The sequence below is a fragment of the Hydractinia symbiolongicarpus genome, chromosome 5 (genome assembly GCF_029227915.1).
Source record: "Hydractinia symbiolongicarpus strain clone_291-10 chromosome 5, HSymV2.1, whole genome shotgun sequence".
NCBI lineage: Eukaryota > Metazoa > Cnidaria > Hydrozoa > Anthoathecata > Hydractiniidae > Hydractinia > Hydractinia symbiolongicarpus.
In genome coordinates this window covers 24,574,459-24,598,283 of record NC_079879.1, presented here as the reverse complement: position 1 = coordinate 24,598,283, position 23,825 = coordinate 24,574,459, and the positions used below count along the sequence as shown (strand labels likewise).

At 33.9% G+C, this 23,825-nt stretch overlaps 3 protein-coding genes across 6 annotated transcripts; 2 read left to right on the top strand and 1 right to left on the bottom strand.

Annotated features, from left to right (window-relative positions):
* The first annotated feature begins 883 nt into the window (after nt 1–883).
* On the top strand, nt 884–11,736 carry LOC130645575 (myotubularin-related protein 3-like). 4 transcript variants are annotated; one of them, XM_057451606.1, is made up of 23 exons: nt 884–1,044; nt 2,166–2,224; nt 2,359–2,420; nt 2,522–2,591; nt 2,674–2,761; nt 3,016–3,096; nt 3,183–3,239; nt 3,315–3,385; nt 3,994–4,044; nt 4,148–4,179; nt 4,259–4,307; nt 4,575–4,683; nt 4,767–4,814; nt 4,891–4,995; nt 5,201–5,256; nt 5,551–5,587; nt 5,670–5,794; nt 6,842–6,949; nt 7,783–7,860; nt 9,467–9,532; nt 10,124–10,261; nt 10,515–10,585; nt 10,891–11,736. In XM_057451606.1, exons 1-23 carry the CDS (start codon nt 951–953, stop codon nt 10,976–10,978), a joined length of 1,743 nt encoding a protein of 580 aa, XP_057307589.1. In that variant the 5' UTR covers nt 884–950; the 3' UTR covers nt 10,979–11,736. The 4 variants fall into 4 exon arrangements, with proteins under 4 accessions (XP_057307589.1, XP_057307592.1, XP_057307590.1 ...); XM_057451607.1 differs by having other exon boundaries at nt 885–1,044; nt 3,994–4,026; XM_057451609.1 differs by lacking the exon at nt 9,467–9,532.
* Nucleotides 11,737–15,974: 4,238 nt separating this feature from the next.
* LOC130645572 (homeobox protein Hmx-like) lies at nt 15,975–17,278 on the top strand. Its single transcript, XM_057451603.1, has 2 exons — nt 15,975–16,521; nt 16,612–17,278. Exons 1-2 carry the CDS (start codon nt 16,444–16,446, stop codon nt 16,888–16,890), a joined length of 357 nt encoding a protein of 118 aa, XP_057307586.1. The 5' UTR covers nt 15,975–16,443; the 3' UTR covers nt 16,891–17,278.
* Nucleotides 17,279–21,606: 4,328 nt separating this feature from the next.
* Nucleotides 21,607–23,825, bottom strand: LOC130645571 (uncharacterized). Its single transcript, XM_057451602.1, has 3 exons — nt 23,260–23,825; nt 22,640–22,954; nt 21,607–22,062 (listed from the first exon to the last, which is right to left on the bottom strand). Exons 1-3 carry the CDS (start codon nt 23,587–23,589, stop codon nt 21,874–21,876), a joined length of 834 nt encoding a protein of 277 aa, XP_057307585.1. The 5' UTR covers nt 23,590–23,825; the 3' UTR covers nt 21,607–21,873.

Genomic DNA, 23,825 nt, shown 5'->3' with positions numbered 1-23,825 from the left:
ATCTAAAGTGGAGTTAAGTTCAGATGTATTGTAAAATCTCTTCTCATTGTAAATTTTATGTAACATTGATTGAAACCTATTATTGTTTGCAATTATAAGTAAAACAAAAACAACTTTGTGGGAGGTTCAATTCTCTATGTTTTCTTTTTTTATGGTTGCGTACATTGCTATATAGAGTCCTACTACTACCACCTTTAGTACTACCTAAGAGCTTTATGCTTTAGTTATGATGACACAACACCTGTGCACATTGAACATCATCCAAATTACGAGTTGTAAAAGAAAAACCTCTCTGGACAAATTCTAAAAAATGGCCTGTATTTACTGCTAATAAGAATACCAGTCACCTTTTTTGTCTAATAAGTTAGGAAAGAGCCATTTTACAATTACTGAAGGTTTGATACTGAAGAAAAAACTCCCCAAGATCAGCCAATACCATTACATTAAAAAATGATAACCTCATCAATTCAGAATGATGGGAATTGGTTGATTTTCTTACATTTTAAACATAGTATTCAAATTTTAGTATATACTGCATTTAATTGTATACTGTCATCATCATCATCATCATTCTCGGCTTAACGTCCGTTTTCCATGCTAGCATGGGTTGGACAGGGTATATTAATGACCCTCTTCCAATCTGATCTAGACTGTGTTAGATCTAAACTCAACTTCCTCTGAATCAAGTCTGTCCTTATAACCTCCTGTATATATATTTAATATAATAAATGTTTTTGGATAAATTTTGTCCCCTTAAAATTTTCTTAAATAATTTATGACTATAATCTATTTATAACATAGTTTTGAAATGTTTCCAAAATATGATGCTATGAAATACCTGACTTGAGTGTGGTTTGTTTGTTTTATGTCAAGAATGTATAGTTTATGAAATTGTTATTAATTCCTTTTAAATTTACTTTTTGTGTGCAGTGAATTAATACTAAGCAGCTATGACAACTGTATTATCAGCGTCAGGAGAATGGTTGCTTCCTACATCTGATATACCAACGTCATGTCCAGTGGAAACAACAAAGGCAAAGCAAGGTAAATTTTATAATAATTTACAAGCAACTCATTTTTATATCTTGAATATCAAGAAAGGGACTTCTAAATAGGCATCTATACATTACAAATTTGTGCATTTGAAGAAAGGATGTATACTCTTAAGATAGCGTAAAATAAAATTTATTGGCAACATTGACAATGACATTGACAGTAGAAAAGTGACAGTCCTGAAAAATGGAGATATTTTTTGTCACTTTTCAAAAAGATTCTGGTTTATTTACCAGAGTCCTATTTGTGTCACGTTAACCTTATATAACCTTATATATGTAAAAATGTCCTTTAAAATTGAGAATTTTGCATGTGCAATTAATAACACGCCTAATTCACTTTTCTCAAACTTTAACAGAAACAGGAACAAAAAATAAATCCTGAAAGATTAGAGGAAGGAAAATGAAAGCATTTTCCTCTAATGAATTTCCTTAACATCTTACAAAATTAAAATTCTATCTCTAAATTCCATATATTATTTAATATATATATAGGGGAATAATATTAATAATATTAATCTTCTATAATCAATAAATATTTCGTTTTGACATCTGTAACGTATTTAATATTTCAATATTTTTTGCAGCCTTTACTATCAGAGGCTCCTTCATCAACTTCTCCCAAGATCTAAATACTGTCTTCCTGTATTCTTTCATCAGACTCCATGCCACAACTTCTGCTTCACCAGAACCTCTCTTCAGTAAACTTTAGTAGGCTTTTATAAACCAATGTTTTATTAATCCAAAAAAAATTAAGGGAAATAACAAATGTTAACATCATTCAAATAAGCACTATTTAGGCACTGGTGAACAGAAATTTTGAATAAATAATTAAGTATTATATATTTTGCACCTTTAATTCAAGGCAAGACCTTGAATTAAAGGTGCAAGGGAAATATTTATACCTCTAAACATCACGCACTACAAAAACCAAATTAACATTAATAAGATAAAAGTAGCAGCAATAATTATGACAATCAGCTAGAACATGTCTTATGGCAATTTAGCTGCCACTTATATATCTTGGAAATTCAAAGTGGGTTTTTAATGTCACATCCAGCAACTGATTATAAAAAAAAAATTTTTTTCTTTCTTTTTTTTTCCTTATTATAGTTTGCGAAGGAAAAATATGTTACGAGTGCAGTCGCTCATTTAGATCTTGTGAATGTAAAGTATGTTCATGTAAAGTTATTTATTGTTATTTTTTGTGTTAATTTTTTTGTTCAACTTGCTCAGCCTATCTGGTATATATTTTGGTTCTATTAAGTGTTAATATTTTTATATTCTTTTATGCTCTTAATCTTAGTCCTGCTTAAAATGTGGAACCTTATTCATGAAATATTTTGGCACTAATGCGATGAAGGGAAGGTAAAGTACAAGTTATTTTTGGTTACCAACACTGCTTTCTTTCATAACATGCAAGATCGACATTACCGCCATTATATCTGATACTATTTTTATTACTTCAGGTCACACTGCAGGGTTTGCAGATCACCAGTTTGCATCACCTGCATTGTGCTAATCAAAGGCTTGGAGAAAGTAAGATATTTTTCCATTACCATTATATTATATATTTCCTAAATGTTTGTTTTGTGTTTTGATTCATTACTTTGTCATTTAGGTCTGTACTAGATGCCATTTAAAGCAAAAAGAAGAAGAAATAAGCACTGAAAAAGCCTTATCTGCTATTGATACAGCTAAATTTGGAGGTTTTGTTTTTACGTAATATAGAATGATGCTGCAAACTGTATTTACTTCATAAAAATACATAATTATTAACAGCTTTTGTCTTGATAAGGGTTGTTTGCAGGTAAAAACAGGTAGAACAATTCTAGACTGTGCCTTTTTAACAATTTACTTGATCATTCACCAAATTGAAAGAGAAAGTGAGGACCCAATAGAGAAACTGTTAACGTTAAATTTGAGCAAGTTTCAAATCCTTTACAATAACTTTCTTTTCTAGTTTCGTCAACAAATGCAAGCCTTTCAAAACTAAAAACAATGGAACAAAAAGTTTTGGCTCTATTTGAGGCTGCAAAAAAAGGTGATACTATATTATTTTACTATCTTATCATAGTAAGCTATAACTTCTATAGAATGTATTTTTTAGCACAGCCATTTAATTTTCAGGTCATGATCACATTGTTGTAACGTTAACAAACCTTGGATGTGATGTTAATAGCACAGGTATTTTTTAAAGAATTAGGTTGTTTTTTTTACTACAGGTATGTAATACTGAACCAAGTATTATGCTGTTTTTAGATTCTAATAAAAATACACCCCTGTTTTATGCTGCTGAAGGTGGTCACCTGCAATGTGTGGCTTTGCTTCTTGTAAGTTTATAGAAGATGTTTTACTAATGAATTTAGACAAGTTTCTAACATTTAATAATTTGGTGAGATTTAAATGCATAACTCTGGCTGAGTACATCCTCCGATATGTTTGTTTATCGAAGAAATTAAACCTTAACGCACACAAATTGTTAAGAAAGTTGGTTTGAACATGGTTTAAATTTGAAAATCTACATGATTTTTGTACACATTATCTTCTAGCCTTTCTAATTCATGTCGGCTCTCAGCAATTGAATTTTATCATGTTAAAAAAGACTCTAGATTTACATTGTCAAGCTTTTGCTACATGGTTTTAAGTTATAAAAAGTTTTGATCTCATTATCTCTCTAGATTTAACTTTTGTTTGTTTATGAGATTGTACAAAAAAAATATAAATTGACAATGTGAAACACAATTTTCTGACATGAACCAGAAGAATTCTATTTTATGTTTGCAATTTTTTGCCTACGTAAATTAATTAAAATAGAAAGGCTGTTATTGCGTGTGAGCATGAGATTGTAGGTTATATGACTTTTTTTTGCTGTATTTGTTTTAAATTTACAAAGCTTTTGTATGGCATGATATTTTCCATATACTAATGTTTACTTCAGGAAAAAGGAGCAAATGTTCATATCACCAACAATGTATGTGATTTTATTACAGTAATTCATTAAATTGTTATTTTTTACAAATCAAAACTCGACAACATTATTATATTGTACATTGAAATAGTTCATGATATGTATTTTACTATCAACATTATAGGTTGGTTGGACTCCATTGCATGCTGTTGCATGGTAGGTTCCTCTATTAATATGTTTATGTTTTGAGTTTGTTATATTCACAAGCTTAATTCAAGTTGCATTTTTAATTTAGGAAAGGTACCACTGAAAGTCATGTCGAATGTACTGAGCTTCTTCTTGAGGTTGGAGAATTAGTAAACTTCCAAAAAGATTTAAATCAAAGTTTTGAAGATTTTAATAGCTATCTGAGTGAATAATGTTTATGCCCACATCAAAATTTCAAGTTTGGTTTAAGTCTTATGTAAATTGATTAAAACCGCAAAATGAAATTGTACATTGAACAAGAACATATTTTCATGAAATTAGATGGAAAAAAACCGTAGAAATCCATTTTAAAAATTTTGTTGACAACTTCTATATTTTTTTATCTTCTTGTTTGTATAATTTAGATGGGTGTAGATTTGCTGGCAACCAGTAACATTGGCGAGACTGCAGCTGATGTTGCAGAACGATGTAATGGTGAACATCAAAACCTGGAAATACTTCGCTCAGCTGAAGGTATAGCTTGGTTACATGTATAAAAAAAATGACTTTAGGTATGTTATTGACCATCGTACAATAATCTGCGTTTATGTTATTAGTTGAAATTGGTTTAGAAGAGCTTCAGCAGAAAGCATCAGCTTTTATAGGTTAGACTATTTTTACTAGAATTTATTTTTTAGAGCCAGTTACAAAAATACTGGCATTTATTTTTTATCTTCTTAGCAAATGGTTCCAGTCCCAAAGAAAAACGATTTGGAAAGTTGATCTTATCACTGTTAAAATTCGTTAGCAGTAGAAACGAATCAAAAACAACCAATAAAAAGAGAGGTAAACTCGTTATCCTGCAAGTGTTGAATTAATTCTGTTCAGTGTTGAATATAAACTGATCACTCAAATGCATTAATGAGAAAACTTTGTAAAAACAAAATGAAAAATGTAAAACGTTTTCATGTTTTCATTTTTTATAAGATTACACTACACAAATGTTTTCACAGTGCTTTCACATACATCTTTCACATACATTTTTTTATAGCGTTTAATTTAGTACTACCTATGGACTCACTACCACATACGAATTCTTTGGATAGGGTATGTTAATTATTTACTTTGTTTATAACATTTGGGGAACTGTAATTTATTATTTTAGCTTTTAGGATATATCTAAAATATCGAAATATATCCTTCTAGGGTATATTGATGGTATTACTTTTGAATTGTGTAGTTTTTAACCATGTATTGAGAATTTGCTAACTGCTAGCCACCATGTACAACTCTTATAACTATGAAATATTATATGAGTAGAATCTTAATTTAACTTAAAGTTTAATAGCATTGTTGTTGCGTACACTAAGATTGATATAAAAAGATATAGTTTTCCTCTAGAGTACGTTAAACAAACATATTTGTCAAAAATGCGGAGGTGAGTGATTTTATTTTTTATTTTTTCTAAACACAAATTCTAACTGTATACGATTCTAACTAATTTTTTGTTTTTGTTTTAGGGCCAGCAAACATTTCTCCAAAAGAATCACCTCTGTTTAAACAAAAGAATAACAAACCCACAGCAGACGTGGAACCCATCATAAGAACACCCACCCCTACTAAAGACGAAAATTTTAAAGACACGGTGAGGATAAAACTAGTATTCATTTCAGGATACTGTAATGTTTCAGGCATAATTCAAGTTGCTTTTATATCCAATAAATCATTTTGTAATTAAACAAACAGAACTTTTGAGAAATAGTAAATATACTAAATATGTGTCTGAATTATTACAGATGTAAGATAGATATAAGAACTAAGAATTTTTATCTACTACTTAAAAACTGAAATCCTGTCTGCAATACATACGGATTAGTTGTCATTGGTGTGCGAATTGCACGTACAGTTTCAGCTAGGGGTGTTCTTTCTACATCTGCATGTATTTCCCTGTTCTACCGCTACTACAAACTTGTGCCCACTACATGCAGTTTCAGCTAGGGGTGTTCTTTCTACATCTGCATGTATTTCCCTGTTCTACCGCTACTACAAACTTGTGCCCATTACATGCAGTTTCAGCTAGGGGTGTTCTTTCTACATCTGCATGTATTTCCCTGTTCTACCGCTACTACAAACTTGTGCTCACTACATGTTATTAGATGCATTCTAAACTTTCTTTATATAAGTGGGCATTTTTTTTTTAAATGAACACGACATTCCTGAGATAACTGTGTTGAGGCTAGTTTTTTTTACCAGTAGTCTTTAGTTAGCTAAATTTGGGCTTTTGATTAAAGGTTTTTGTGCTTCGTATTGTCGGCATGGAACAACTCGCGTATACTTTTCCTATGACGTTTTTGTTTTTGTTTTTCACTTTACCCTAAACATTGTTTAGGGACTAAATAAAGGAAAATTCGTTTAGTCATTGTTTATCTGGGTAATTTGGTAGAAAGTGAATCCTTTATCGTCAAAATATTTATCTCATCGATATTATATACTATTATTTACTATTTATACGGCTCAGGGATATTCTGCACTAGTTATTTAATTGGGACCGCATTAAATTGTTCATAAAAATAGAATTTAGTTGGCTTCAGTGACAACGATGTTTTGGTAAGACGTGCCATAGTTGTGTGTTTCGGAATCTAAAATAAGAAGTTTTCCGTTCTATAATAATGTTTTGGTATTTATGTAACAGATTCGTCGTACAGAATTGGAAGAGAAGTTAAACAAATTGTCCAAAGAAAAACAAGACTGGGAGGAGCGCTGTCGAAAGTTGATGACGTCAATAGCAATAACAAATAAGGTAATTTTATGAACATGATTTTTGAGGAGTTAAAATGTGGTGAAATTTAACAAAATCAGCAATTTTTACCTGTAAAATTATTTGGTTTTTTCACAACAGCGGCCTATTTTTTAAACATTAAAAAATAATGGCAAATGATGAAAAGTTTACATATTTAATAATACTATAATATTGAATTACCATAGAGGTAAATTTACAACTTAAATAGCCCATATTTTCCCTTCTCAAATATTTTATCCTTAAAATTTCGGCCAGCTGAGAGTTTTGTCTCTCGAGTTATTCTTGATTTTGATTTCTCGCCTTTAGTCTCTGATACGTGGCTGTGCAATATTTCTATTAATCCATATTAGCTATATCAACTTGTTTACAAGATCTGCAAATGATAAGCAAAGTTGCAAGTTCTTTTTTTTCGTAAAGGACTGTTTTTGCTCATTTCTCGACATTTCCTAAACAGTAGACTGCTAAAGTTTTACTTTGGCAAATGTGAAGGTCTGATGAACGCCGTTGATAATGCGCTAATCGCGATCGCAGGATGAAACAATCAATAAGGCGGCCAGCGAACCTCCAGAAAAACCGATCGTGCTGACGTCAGCAAAAGTTAATATAAAAATTGTGGATCTAGCCAAATAACCTTAAATCTTAAGTCCTAAATATGTTTGTAGACATTGAAAAGTTTAAGGTGCGTGTGTCTAATGTGAACAGAACGGAAATGATTACTTGTGGCTGCGATCTTTAAAACTTGAATATTCTTCCAATAGTATTTTGAATAAGGTTGTAGTTCATTGTTATCTCGTCGAGCAAATTATTTTTTATGACGTCATCCTTCGTTTTAGGATTATCAAAAACAAGTGGAAGATCTTCAAGAAAAATTGATACAGTTACAACAGGAACGTGTTGCAGATCTAACGAAGGTGACACTCCCTTTTGTATACTTATAAATTTTCGCGAATCATTATGTCCGCCATATTTTATAAATATTTGCTAGAATTTTTTTCGCAATGGTTCGAATTGAAATATTTTGCAAGAAATTTAAAATTTTAAATGTGAACATGATAAGATGATATTGAAGACATTATTTCGGTTTGTCTGCTCAGTATTCATATTACTGAACAGACAAACCGACATGATAGTTTAGTAGGCGACGTTTCGGGAGATCCTTCTCCCATTATCGATAAGATGTATTTAAACATGTTGTTGTTTTTGTTGTTGCTGTCATCGTCTCCTTTATCGCCGTTGTTGTTGTTGATGTTGTTATTAGCCCATCCAGTGTTCTTCATCGTTTGTATTCTTGCTACATTGTGTCGTTAGACACTTATTATATTCTACAAGCGAACCCTGAACAAAACCAACAACAAATCAATCATAAAGATAGAAATACATTACTTTTCTGCGACGATACAAGCGTCGACAGCATTTACAGTTATCAGATCTTCGTCTAGACAGGTTACTGTAAGATAATTCTTTTTATATCAGATACATGTGTTAACGCACAGACAAGATAAAGATTCTGCGTAGGATTACTTGCACAAAGATTGTTTACGCTGCTCCTGCAATAATAACTACAATTATGTCGAAACATGAGAAAAGCAAGAAATGACTTGTTTTTTGAACCATGTTCTTTTTTTCATCAAACATGCAACCTTGCGCCACTTTATACGTATTTAGATGAATTCCCGTCGATTTTAAAATATATTGCACCGGGGTATACATATATTTTATTTAATAAATGTGCATTAGATCTTGGAGGAAAAGGACCCTTTGGTTAACTACTCGTTTGCGTGGAAAAATCTTGGGAATTTGTTTGTCATACATATTTCCCGCATTGCTCTTTGTTACATCCTTGTTAGCATGAAGTAATGAAATTGCTCTGCGGGGATGCAATTAAAGCTACGGCGCAACAATTTTAAACGCACAGAAAAATGCGGATCTTGGATATTCATTTGCATACAGGAGTTCGCATATGTTTAAAATAGACGGCATATCGTCCTTTGTGCTTTAAAACTTCCACGGTTTGATACATGGTCAAACTCTCCACACTAAGCACAACAGTAGCTTTATCAATTAATTCTTGGGCAAAGTAGACATGATAGTCTTTTTAGTGAATACTAATAAAAAAATTAGCTTTCACGCGATATGTTCTAATTTTTTTTCACAAGGTTAGCGTGAATTTGTTCTTATATTTCGGCTATTCCAAACCTCATTGTTCTTATAAAGAACAAAGTCACAGTCAGAAATATTTGCTATACAGACACTAAAAACAAGTTTCGTTATTTAGCAAAAAAATTCTTATAAAAAAGGTGTAAAGCAACAGACCTGCGACGATACTAATTTTATGACAAGGGCGCGCTATTTTTTGCCATCTTCATGCCATAAAACACTTCTATAGTGCATGAAAAACAAATTATATATAAATATAAAATCGTATAAATAAAAACCATTTTGAGGTAAGTTAAGTACTGCGACGTGATTATAAAACTGTTTATGTGGAAATTAATTTATTATATCGTCTCATATTAGTGTGAAGCAACTTATGCGAACAAGTTAAGTAAAATAAAACAAGAAACAGAATTGTCTTTAACAGAGGTAGGAATATTCCAATATTAATGTCATATTATTAGATCTTTCATAATTGCGGAAACTCAGGGTTTAATATTTGCCTGTTCCCCACCCCTCTAACTTTTTATAATGGCGAAAATCTAAGGAACCAGGAAATGTCAGAGAGTCTCACAAGTGGGGCAAAAAGTTAAGGAAGTTAGAAAATACAGTCGTCAACTATCTGTTATAGTGCCTCGAGAATATTGATTTTGTAATAAGCAATTCTACATAGGAGGTTAGGGAAATTGTCATTTTAATCATGTGAAAGTCGGGAGGAATAAAAATTCGATCGTTTGACCGTTGGTGTGGAAACGCTAATCTTGGGGGAAATAACGTATGTTTGAATTTTCAAGGTATCAAGCCGAATAAACGGATGATACTATGTAATTTTATAATTTCTAAGAAATATACACAATCTTGGGGGAATCGTCGGGGGGAAGGTCGACAGTTCGGAAATATAATATAACGTTTAGCTGCTAGTCCACTTGACTCGCGTTAATGATAACGCAACTTATTTTTTCTTTTTTTTTTTTCTTTTTTTGACATTCAATAGCAGAATCTGTATACTAATCTCTCTAGATGGACGAACGATTACAAGATTCGGAAAAAGAACGCCAAGATCTTCTTCATCTTCAGAAGAATTTCAAACTAAGTTGGATTCCAGATCAGTTGATTAATGAATGCCAACAGACGAAATGTCGAGCTCCTTTTTCCAAGGTAACGCCCATGTGTACAACGCCCACGTGTACTGACGACCAGGGCGTTAGTTAAGATTTCTCTTTACAAGGTTTTGTGAAGGCCAAAAACTTGAACTTTAATTAATGCAATTCATCCAACCTTTCAGAATTGATATTATTGACGAGTTAGGTCAAACCTCTCTTCGATGATGATTTTAAACATGACGCCACCCTTAAAATGGCGGACTTGTGACTTAGTACGCTAAATCGTTTCAACTACTTTGTATTTGTAGACTAATCGAAAACATCATTGTCGTTGTTGTGGTCGAGTGTTCTGTTCGAAATGTTCGCAACACAAAGTGAAGTAGGTTTTTTCATTTTATTTGTAAATATTTTATCTACATCAGTTCTTTGGACTCTACTACAAACACACTTCAATCCCTCCACAAAACTGTTTATATTGCGTGATATAAGTTGGTTGAAACATTCTCGTGGGTTGCGTAAACTAAGCAACTATTTTTTAAACTGGCGCTAAGAATTCCTCACAAGGATATAAATGTTGGACCAAATTGCCGGAATTTGGAAAAGTTTATTGCAAAGATTGGGATTGGAGATTTGAGTCACTTATGTATACTTCATAATCAATTCTTGATCCCGCTTTCGTTTCAGTCTTTCGGTGCTTGATTACACGAAACCAGTTCGCGTTTGTATCACGTGTTTTGCATTGGTCGATGACATGGTTTCCACTGGCAGCTAGCATAAAATTTTTATAATTTAGGATCTCTTTTCACAAAATATTTCAAAGTTTATTCTATTTAAATTTTTTTATTGGGCGCCGATACTACTATTATTTAAGATTTTAAGTTCTTGCGATCTTGTCATTTGTTTATGCTAATTTTCGATTTAATTTTACAATCGAATTTAGTTGAGCAGAGGTTTTAATTACATTCTGCACACTTAATGAGTTGACGCATGCGCAACGAGATTAAGAGCACTTGAAAAGTTGGCGGGTGTTACAACAAAAGGAAATTTACATGTGTTAGGGGGAAATGTGATAAATTGCGGAATTATGCATGTTAACAAAAACCCTAAAAATATGCATAATTTCCTACTGATCATATCCCCCGTATCATATGCTATCATCTGGAGATAGTACTGAATTTTGGTTTTTCGATTCCTGACAAACATTCTTCAAGAAAGAATGGATGGGGTATAACATCAAATTTGCAAGAGTACCTAGAAAATGCAAAATGTATTCGTGTTGCGATCCTGGATTAAAAAAGAGATTCCAATTGCTCCAATACTAAAACTCAATATGCTAAATCGAAGGGTTTTTTTCTTTTTTTTGCTAACCTGTCAACAAACGATCAAAGAGTTACCATAAAAACTCATGTAGCTATATAAAAATAAAATAAAAACTTGTGTAATAGCAATATTGGCGCCCCATAAATTGTATTATTCTTTTATAGTTTGTAGATATCTTTTTTTAGTAAAATACTTTTCTCTTCCTTTGAATTTTTGTTTTTGTTTATTTTTAGTCAAAATTGACTGCAAAGACAATTTCAACTTTTAGCCTGTCCCTCCCACATAATCCTTTTCTCTAGTTACCACAAACGATAAAATTTTACTTTATTGTCAAAATTTTCCCAATTTTACAATTCCAAACTTAAACTTTTAGCAGAAACTCTGATATTTTGGTGGATTTAATTCTCAAAACTGCGAAATTTTCTCCCCGGAAATTTTACCAACTATTTAATATAATAAATATTTGCGTCGTTTTTAGATAACTAGTCGTTAGCCCGTGGAAAAATCCGCGGGTTTGCCCGTCCTTTTTATACCACATTGCGTGCGTCTTGCTACCTGCGCAGCTGAGCTACTATTTTGCGTGACAGACAGACGGACGGACGGACGGACGGACGGACGCATACGGGTATTATAATATAGATTTCGCAAAGTTTGTTTTTATTTGTTTGTTTGTTTTGGACAGAATAGTGGGTTGGATTGTGTTGGGTTCAAGATTATCAGCACCAACTTCGTTTCTAATTATGCCGTACAATAATATGACGGCGAAAATGATACGATCATTACAATGTTTCATTCAATTTGAAAGGTTTACATGTGTACACTCCAAGAAAATAAACCACGAATAATACCACATTAAAAAAAAGCAATAGGATAGCTCCATGGTAACTTATCAGAAGCAATGACGTCAACATGTTGCATGGAAACTGTCTACTTGTGAGTGTATTAAGTTTACTAAAATTTATCTTCAAATTTACAAGCAGCTTTTGTAGATAATATCTAATACCTCCCTCATTTCTTCTGCATATTGACAGCGAGGAGGAGTCGCACATTAGACAGTTATATTTGCTCGATTACTTCAGATTAAATTGAGGAGGTGACATATGGTGACACGTGTGTGCTATCAGTTATATCCTATTTGCTTAGGAGATAACTGATAATCCTGGTGGAGTTACAGTCATGAAGTTATAGAGCCAATCAAGTAGAGAGCTACCAACATCCAACACTAATACTGGTAATGTTGGAAAATTTCGCGAAATAAATCTTTATTTGTCAACTTCGTTTCCAGGTTCATTTTATACAACTGCCGTATCAACGTATATCGGGATGGTTTTGTTTCGTACTTTAAGATATTTTAAGCAGCAACCCCTAGCTAGATTTCTTTTTATATATGTTGTCAGGCTTTAACAATCCTGTTCAAAATCTTTGAGAAAATGACTATTTTTTGCCATTTCTCAAAATTGCCAAACGGTAGACTGCGAAATTTCTACGTTATCAGATGCGTAGGACCGGTGAACAATGTTAAAAATGTGTTTCTCGCAGTTTTTACGATGTCAGCATTATTATCCGGGACGGCGAGACGAGCATGACCCTAGTACAACCCAGAATCTGGATTTTAACAATTATTAATTTTCTCTTGATAGCCCAATTTCTTCTAAAAGGTAGGATGTGATAAGTAAGCAAAAGCCACGTGTCGTGGAGAATAAACTAGGATTTCTGACAAGTAAAAAACAGTAAGGGCGAACCGAAAACAATGGGAAAGGAACAGTAAGTTTTTGCTTCAGACATTGTCAGAGATGATCAGGATCCTACTGATTTTTTGTTTTGTTATTTTGTTTCAAATCTAACCATGAACTGATTCCTGAGTCTGTTTGGAAAAAACTGATAGTAAAACTTGAAAAGCGTTTGGGTGATCTTTAAAATTTTGACCATTTTTAATACTATTTCCAAGAACTGTTTAATATGTTATTTTGTGACACAATGGAGACAATATCAGAATATATATCTAATTCACCGTATAATTATTTTTGCATGGAAATTCCCTTGTTATGATGTCACATGTGCGCAGATTCCAAATTTCGATCCCGGAGACTTCTGTCTATAGAAACTTTTTTTCGCGCCAAATGTAAACAAGAAAACGGAGGAGAAGTCCTGGTAAAGAGTTCGAAAAAACAAAATTGTTTGTTTTCGAAATTAGCTTTTATCAGAACAATTATTTTCACGGCGCACGAGTTTGGCGGTCATCCTGACAACTATATTTTAATTAATTCAGATAATATAAGAATCGTTTAAAATATGTTTTACAGCTGAATTTTCAGACGTTACTCTGCAGCGCACGCTATTTAATCGCGTTAGATATTCAGTTATTCCCCTTTTCGTTGATGCGAGTAAAGTGTTGGCACTGCCGGCGAGGCTGTCTCCGTGACATAAGTCACATGCACGAAACCGTCTGAAATGATGGCTCGAAGAACGTCGTCCACTTTTGTGTAGTTACATAAAGATTATCGTGCGGGTATAGTTAATCGAATTTGTGGAAAGTCGCCAAGGGTATGATATATCTCAAATGTTATCATATTTTCTTTTCCACGCTAAATATGAAGAAAATTAACCTATTCAAATACGTAATGAATGTCCAGTAGTGTGTATAGCCTTGGCCTAATATAATACATATTCAAACATGCCAAGAACTAGTATAAATTTCATCACATCATTTAATTGCACAGTATAAGTCTGAGTGGCTAACAACAAGATGGGGCTTGATCAACACAGAAAAGTAAAAGCTTCTCACATGGCAAAGAAAGATGCACTGTCAGGCATTAAAGGTAACATTACCATTTCTGTCCTTGCGTAAATTGTAGAATAGCCAACACACTTTCAGTGTATGTAACCAAGAAACCTCCTTGATGTAACATAGCATTTGCTTTGAGCGGGTTAAGAGGGGTATACTGATGGATTCGTGTTGTTCAAGAGCGTTCTTCTTTTTTACAGAAATTATTTTATTTTCCCTTTTAAGTTAACTATGAGCAGGTAAAACAGGACATTTTCATTTATTGCTTCGTAGAGGATTATAGAAAGAAAATTAGAGATACACAAAACGAAGATAGTCACGTACAAGAAAAATTTTAATTCTGTTGAGAATACTCGCCACACTTTTCCACTTACTTAGCTCTCACTGCAACTTGATCCAATCTTGACGCGGTAATAACGACAAATTTGCGGTGGTGTTTACATACCAACGTAATTACGTATAAACAATAGCAAAATTTCTTATCAAACTCATTACGCTTTTATTTTTTCATTTCAAGATTGACTTAAAGGCAACTAAACAAACAAGCTGCAATCCAAGACAATCATATTTTTGACAACGTTTTTATAATTTTTGCAGCTTAACGCAAACTCCAGAAGAAAGGAATTTTAGAGATCCTAGGCACTACAGCGATGTATGCTCCACAACCTATTCTTACGTTGGGAAAACGAAAAAGGGAGTTACGCTGTTATAATTAGAATACAACCTCCGCCCTAAGGCTATTTTACGCCTTTGACCTTTCGCCAGAACAGCTCTGTTGTAAAAAAACTCGGGGTGAGGTTGGATTCAGGGATAGTTTGAATCTACTATTTTATTTGTAAATAACCTGTCCCTAGATCACCCTTCTTCTTTTAAACTGCTTTTTGTTATCAATACTGTAAAACCTACACAAAAATATAAAAAGAAAGATTTTTTTTTTGAAGGGCTAATGTTCTGCAACTAGAATTTAATTTTCCGCGCAAAAGTACTCTGTGGTATTGTAAGGTTTATTAAGCTGTCATTTTTAATGATTCTAAATTACTTTTCCCGCCTTAACGACGTCACAAAAAGTAAAGGATTACAACTTTGACAGATAAAAACATCACTAAAACCGCGCTTCTATAAAAGAGCCTTAATACTCTTTTTCTTAATACCCCTTCTTTGAGCTTACACAAAAGTAGTAGATTAATTCAAAATGCTAAAACACAAGGGACTTTTTTTAAAAATTGATACGAGTTTTGTGTTCGTGTTCAGTTGTCACGTGAGTGTAGAATGCTATGAATAGAGGTTGCTCTTCCTCGGTGTTGATTTGTAACTAAATTTGACAAAAAATTTAATAAAAATCAGGTCATCCTTCTAACGCAACAATTAGCTAAATGCAGTTTGTTGTAATAACAAAAGTCTATATTGTTTACCTATAAATGTAAAAGTTTAGAAACGAGGTTATAACTGACTCATCACACGCATGACTTTTTTGGCTTCCTTCCTTCAATAATCGTACGGCTGACAAATTATAATTGCGAAAGCACGTAAGAAAACTAAATTTGGGTTTGTAGACGACGATGCAACTTCCTGTGTCCAATTTCTAAGGTTTAATTAAATCGATACTTCTTCCTCTAACTTTGAATTCGTGTTAATTGTTTTCTTTGATTGCAGCGGAATTCATCTCGAAAGAGCAACGTGTTTACATTTGAATCGCACGAAGAAGAATAAACTTCATTTCTAATTCTTCTTTTATCACGACACAAAATTTAACAACAAACACAACATTAACGCAAAAAACACCGGCTAAATAACTTATACAGAACTATTGTCCTTTGTTTCTAGACCCTTTCGCTCCCTATGTGAAGGTGTTGAACTTTTGTGCTACTTGGGACATGCCAGCTTTGTAATAACGGGGACAAAAATGGTGACATACTGGACCAATAAATGTCCGCATCACTGAAACTCGTGATCAGCTTATTTGCAGATTTTTTTAGAAAGTACTTAGCTTTGTTGGTATAGAAAGTCAACAACTGTCGTAGTGTTTGACGTGGTTTTTTTTAGGCAAAGTTGAACGCCCTGATGTGAAAAGAGAACATCAAAAGAAATCCAGAACCGTGTTTACAAAACACCAAATTCTTCAACTCGAAGCGATGTTTTACTCGAAACGATATCTAAATAACACGGATCGTCTTATGCTATCAAGCAACCTATCTTTAAGTGAAAACCAGGTATAGCCATCGTCTACCTACCAATCAAATAAAAGTACTTGTCAATTAACAAGTTGTCGATTTTAAGTAACAACCTGGTTTCTATTTTAGGTGAAAGTTTGGTTTCAAAATCGCAGAAACAAATGGAAACGAGAGATGTTGATAAAATTCGAACAAGCACAACTCGGAAAATCCTCCATTTTGTACACATTATCAAATACCAAAGATATAACCAAAGAAAAAGCTAAATCAGCAAATCTCCCTAAAACAATTTTTGTCAACAACAAGGAGATAAATTCGAATATGCATGACTGTTGCTATGGTAATACAAAACTGTTAAATCCTCCTAGAGTTTTTGAGAACCAGTGGACTGTGAATATCAAATTGTAGGTTTAGAGCGATCAAAACATGCGGAGGAGGATCAAAGAATGCTGATGTGTGCATTGGTTAAAAAGTTGGTCACGCGATGCAATTAATTTAGTATCAGTTAAAATGACAGCCAGGCGAAATAAAATAACTTTGTATGTTTTACATAGAAAAGAATTTTAGTTTAAAACAGATCTTTGTTGTTTTGTCAATCATATGAAATAGAAGCCACCAATGGGGGTTTCTTCGCGATGGAACCAGAAGCAAGGGATTACACATTTAGAACAACAAAATAAAAGTACGGTAAAACTGACAGTCACAGCGAACACACGTGGATGCTCGATACACACTGATTTTACACAGTGACGGATTTTCCGCTGGATGTTCGAAAAACGTATCGCTGATAACAAAATAGACATGTGACCAGTAACGTATGGTTACTCGTCACATTCAGTTACCTGTAACGATCGGTTACACGTAACAGCCGTTACTATGTCACATTCTGTCAAATTTGTAACTAAGCTGTTACTATATATATATAACAACTTTTCTGAAACTTTTTAAAACATGGTATGGATATGGTAAAAATGATAGGCGTAAGTGAACTCACAAGAATGGTATAAGACGTTTGGTGGTGGGTGGCCTCGTTTTCAAGATATTTCACTTTCGTTTTCCAGTCAAACCCTTATAAAAAATTTTTTTGCCTTATGACAAAAAATTTTTTTTGGAAATTTTAAAAAATTAGTAAGCCATTTTGTAGTATTTGAAAAATAGAATAATTTTATATACGAAACCACACCTTAGTTTGGCCTCGTTTTCGTGTTAAAGCCTTATAAAATTTCCAACGCCGGCAGGACAAAATATTTTTTGTCGAAATTTTGAAATATTTGTATGCCAAGTTGTTTTCTATAAAAAAAGGATTTATTTTATATAAAAAAACACATCTTCGTTTGGCCTCTCTTTCGTGGAAATTCGAAAATATTGTATTTCGTACTCTACCGCACCCACAGTGTAAATTTTTTTTATAGTTTATATTGCATAATAAGTACGGCGTTGTATTGGTCTTATAGATTACGTCCTTTTATAATAAGAAAGTTGGTATTGGATTAGCCTCGTTTCCGTTTTATTGACTTTTTAAATTTACAGTCAAACTCTCATATTTTGCAAACGCCTGACTGTGTGAAAAAAAAAAAAATTCTTATTCATGCAAATAATTACTGAGATGCTTTTATGCTTTTATAGGGATGAATTTTTAATAAAAATGTTGGTACTGAGTCGGCTTCGTTCTCATGATATTTCACTTTAAAGTTTTAGCTCACACAGTCAACCCTTCATAGAGTACAAAATTTAGCCCACACCGAAAAAAATTTTTTGACGCGTTGCTTTAAACCTTATACAGGGAAACCTTTATGGTCGCATACGGATCATTTGCTAATAAAAATGTTGGTATTGAGTCGGCCTCGTTCTCATGATATTTGACTTTGAAGATTTACCTCACAGTCAAACCTTCATAGAGCACAAAATTTCGCCCACACCGCAAAAATTTTTTTGACGCGTTGCTTTAAAGCTGATATAGCCATACCTTTATGGTCACCTATGGATCATTTGCTAATAAAAATGTTGGTATTGAGTCAGCCTCGTTCTCATGATATTTGACTTTGAAGTTTTACGTCACAGTCAAACCTTCATAGAGCACAAAATTTCGCCCACACCGAAAAATTTTTTTTGACGCGTTGCTTTAAACCTTATACAGGGAAACCTTTATGGTCGCATACGGATCATTTGCTAATAAAAATGTTGGTATTGAGTCGGCCTCGTTCTCATGATATTTGACTTTGAAGATTTACCTCACAGTCAAACCTTCATAGAGCACAAAATTTCGCCCACACCGCAAAAATTTTTTTGACGCGTTGCTTTAAACCTGATATAGCGATACCTTTATGGTCGCCTATGGATCATTTGCTAATAAATATGTTGGTATTGAGTCAGCCTCGTTCTCATGATATTTGACTTTGAAGTTTTAGCTCACAGTGAAACCTTCATAGAGTACAAAATTCAGCCCACACTGAAAAAATTTTTTTGACGCGTTGCTTTAAACCTGATATAAGGAAACCTTTATGGTCGCATACGGATCATTTGCTAATAAAAATGTTGGTATTAAGTCGGCCTCGTTCCCATGATATTTGACTTTGAAGTTTTAGCTCACAGTGAAACCTTCATAGAGTACAAAATTCAGCCCACACTGAAAAAATTTTTTTGACGCGTTGCTTTAAACCTGATAAAAGGAAACCTTTATGGTCGCATACGGATCATTTGCTAATAAAAATGTTGGTATTGAGTCGGCCTCGTTGCCATGATATTTGACTTTGAAGTTTTAGCTCACAGTCAAACCTTCATAGAGCACAAAATTTTGCCCACACCGAAAAAATTTTTTTGACGCGTTGCTTTAAACCTGATATAGCGATACCTTTATGGTCGCATACGGATCATTTGCTAATAAAAATGTTGATATTGAGTCAGCCTCGTTCTCATGATATTTGACTTTGAAGTTTTACCTCACAGTCAAACCTTCATAGAGCACAAAATTTCGCCCACACCGAAATTCTTTTTTGACGCGTTGCTTTAAACCTTATGTAGGGATACCTTTATGGTTGCATACGGATCATTTTCTAATAAAAATGTTGGTATTGAGTCGGCCTCGTTCCCATGATATTTGACTTTGAAGTTTAGCTCACAGTGAAACCTTCATAGAGTACAAAATTCAGCCCACACCGAAAATATTTTTTGACGCGTTGCTTTAAACCTGATATAAGGAAACCTTTATGGTTGCATACGGATCATTTGCTAATAAAAATGTTGGTATTGAGTCGGCCTCGTTCTCATGATATTTGACTTTGAAGATTTACCTCACAGTCAAACCTTCATAGAGCACAAAATTTCGCTCACACCGAAAAAAATTTTTTGACGCGTTGCTTTAAACCTGATATAGCGATACCTTTATGGTCGCCTATGGATCATTTGCTAATAAAAATGTTGGTATTGAGTGAGCCTCGTTCTCATGATATTTGACTTTGAAGTTTTACCTCACAGTCAAACCTTCATAGAGCACAAAATTTCGCCCACACCGAAATTTTTTTTTGACGCGTTGCTTTAAACCTCATGTAGGGATACCTTTATGGTCTGATACGGATCATTTTCTAGTAAAAATTTTGGTATTGAGTCGGCCTCGTTCCCATGATATTTGACTTTGAAATTTTACCTCACAGTCAAACCTTCATAGAGCACAAAATTTCGCTCACACCGAAAAAAATTTTTTGACGCGTTGCTTTAAACCTGATATAGCGATACCTTTATGGTCGCCTATGGATCATTTGCTAATAAAAATGTTGGTATTGAGTGAGCCTCGTTCTCATGATATTTGACTTTGAAGTTTTACCTCACAGTCAAACCTTCATAGAGCACAAAATTTCGCCCACACCGAAATTTTTTTTTGACGCGTTGCTTTAAACCTCATGTAGGGATACCTTTATGGTCTGATACGGATCATTTTCTAGTAAAAATGTTGGTATTGAGTCGGCCTCGTTCCCATGATATTTGACTTTGAAGTTTTAGCTCACAGTGAAACCTTCATAGAGTACAAAATTTAGCCCACATTGTTTATTGCCTTATGACAAAAAATTTTTTTTGGAAATTTCGAAAAATTAGTAAGCCATTTTGTAGAATTTGAAAAATAGAATAATTTTATATAAGAAACCACACCTTAGTTTGGCCTCGTTTTCGTGTTAAAGCAGAAATTTTATATATAATACGCTACGTCACCACGCAGGAATATTTTTTTTTTGTCGAAATTTAAAAAACTTAGTATGCCATTTTGAAGTATATAAAAAATTGGGAAATTTGATATAAGAAAGTACATCTTTATTTAGCCTCGTTTTCGTGTTAATAGGGAAAGTTGTTATTTTAGTACAGCACGTCACCTGGCAGGAAGCCTTATAAAAAATATGAAGAAAACATTTTTTTTTTAGCAATGGCAGGTTGCTTTACTAATATTTTTAGATTCTTTATATGCTACCAAACATTTTTTACTAAAAAACTTATACTTGGTAAGCTTTTTTTAAAAAGTTACAGCAACTTAAATTCTCTATAGGCACAAAAGCTAGAGCATTTTTTAGGTTATATTACACATTACAAATTATGTGCAAGGATTATCAGAAGTGCTACTGACCACCTACCGCCCATCACCGATCACACAATACAAAAACCATGAAGCTACATACCATCGCAGTTGTAAGGTTTCCTAATACCGTGCTGTGACAAAAAACAAGAAGTCACACACCATCGCAGTTGTAAGGTTTCCTACAGTAACACCTGACGCACCGTGTGTCACCAGTTGCCACACATAACCGTAGGGTTTCCCGTGGCTCACACACAGTTACAATGTATCAGACAGTAACAGCCGACGCAACGTGTGTCAGCAGCCGTGCCACAATACCGTATGGTGTCACGTCGCATCAGTGACATGCTTACCTTCACTAACAGCTGACGCTTACATCTGTCAAGCGTCGAAAGCTGTTACAAGGTCACCCATAGTAACAGGTGCCGCCTGTCATCATGTAGCTGCCCATCGTTTTGCAGTTACAATGTATCAGACAGTAACAGCCCACGCAACGTGTGTCAGCAGCCGTGCCACAATACCGTATGGTGTCACGTCGCATCAGTGACATGCTTACCTTCACTGACAGCTGACGCTTACATCTGTCTTGCGTCGAAAGCTGTAACAAGGTCACCCAAAGTAACAGGTGCCGCCTGTCACCATGTAGCTGCCCGTCGTTTCGCAGTCAAGCCTGGGGCGGGTCTGGCGGGGTACGGTCGCGATGGTCCACGCCAGAGAGACTGAGTCTACAAGTGCATTGACCGTTAAAATTATAAAAATAGAATAAATAAGCATTAAAAAAGAAGTAAAAATTACAAAATTATAGCTGCACTATTTCGAGAATATTTAAGGTTCTATTTGGGTAAAATTGTTGTGTCATCAAAATCGTCGTCTGATTCTTCAAATTCATCTTCAAAATCCTCAAGCGATGCTAGTTCATTTTCATCTTCAATACTTCCACCTTCAGATGCATTACTGTTGTCTTCTTTAAACAGATCATCCACAATTTCATGCATATTTTTGTCTCTCTTTTCATCGAATAACTTTAAAATAATAATATAAACACAAATAAAGACTACCTTTCCTGACACAGAGGTCTCTACAAAAAATTCAACCTTATTTCTGTGTGCTTTAACACGTCAACAAATATACAGCTAGGTCGTGTATCCTCCTAACAACGCGTTAGTGATCAGTTTAAAAAGCTGAGAATGAATTGCAAAAGATATGGTGATTATTATTATTACTATTATTTACTGGATTTTCAATTCCTAATGTACTGTTACCAGTGAAGGTTCTGTCAAGGGGGTCCTAGTGCATTTAAAGCTCCCATTTGAGCTACACAAGCCGTGCAAGCACAACAGCCGCTCAACTAGAAAACGACCTAAGATATTCATCCTTCTCTTGCTGAACGTTAAGTAGAAAGGATCGATTCACACTTTTATAGTATCTGGCATATCTCGGCCGGGGTTAACCCTAAGACCTTCCGCACAGTAGGTGAACGCTTTTCCACATACTATTAGTTAATCAACGCTATGAAAAAATATCTGTCACAATTTCTAATTGTTGGAGAAAAAGCAGAATCATAGAACTTGATGAAAGAAGAATGCGTGCTTTGTTTACCTCGTTTGATAATCCCGTTGTCATTGTAGCTACAGATACTTTCATTGTATGTGATGGGTGGGCGAGACCAGAGTGAAGTGTGAAAGGTTCTTTGTCGATGACGTAATCAATGTTGTTTTTCTTCACGGCAATAATTTGATCCTTCATTGATAACTCATCCATGAGAGTGTAGAGTTGATTTTTTTGTCGTTGAATAGCGAAATCCTTTTTGTGTTGGTTGGAAAGGATTGAGGATAGAATTTTGTTTTTGCTTCGTAATTTTTCTTTCATATTATTAATTTGTTCTTCTTTTTGGATTAACAATTGTTTGTGGAGCTAGAAAACAAATTAAACATGCCGTCATGTAGCCCTTCTGTCCAGGCGTAGTCATATAATAAGTAAACAACTGATTTCATGCTTACTTAAGCATGAAATGAGTTTCGCAGTTTGCTTTAACAACATTGTTACGACTGCTTAATTTTTTGGATCTTGTAGAAAAAATTTTTATTTTGGATGTCAGCCGTTATCAGGGAGCAAAGTAAACAAGATCTGGATGAGGAAAGTGAAACTTTAGATCTTTGCTCTGTCATTTGAAAAAAAGCCATATAAGAACGATGCTAACAAATGAAATTTATACTTACATCCAAACTGAGCGTTAAATCGTTTAAATTTTGTTTCAAACGCTGTCGCTCAGCATTTAAATTAGCTATGTTATTTTGCAAGTCAGCATAATGACAGGGTAATGGTAGGGGAAAACCAGGGGGCATGGGAAATGGAAAGGGTTGTGACTGTACCACTTTGGAGGTAGAAAACTGCCGTTGAGATTCATTATACGAAGGTGGCATGGATATCGGTTCTGGAGGCATTCCAACGACGTTAAACGATAAAAAATGTGGAACTTCTTGTGCTTGTGGCGAGGACTGTCTTTGTGTTGAGATGAGATCAGGTAATAAAAAAGTCCTTATATCCATGTTTCTGTGCAACTTTATCTTCCCCAAAACCAGAATATATAGGTACGGTTTTGCAGAAAACAGCACGTCAATGTGTTCTTCGAAATACGTTCCAATGTAGTGTTATCTCTAGCGACACTGCAATGTATTACCTTGTCACGCTGAAATTCGCGCCTTTTAAAAGAGAATATACACTCGCCTAGTTTCAAATTCGCTATTAGTAAAAAATTCGAAAAGAGAAAAAAATGTACAACTTT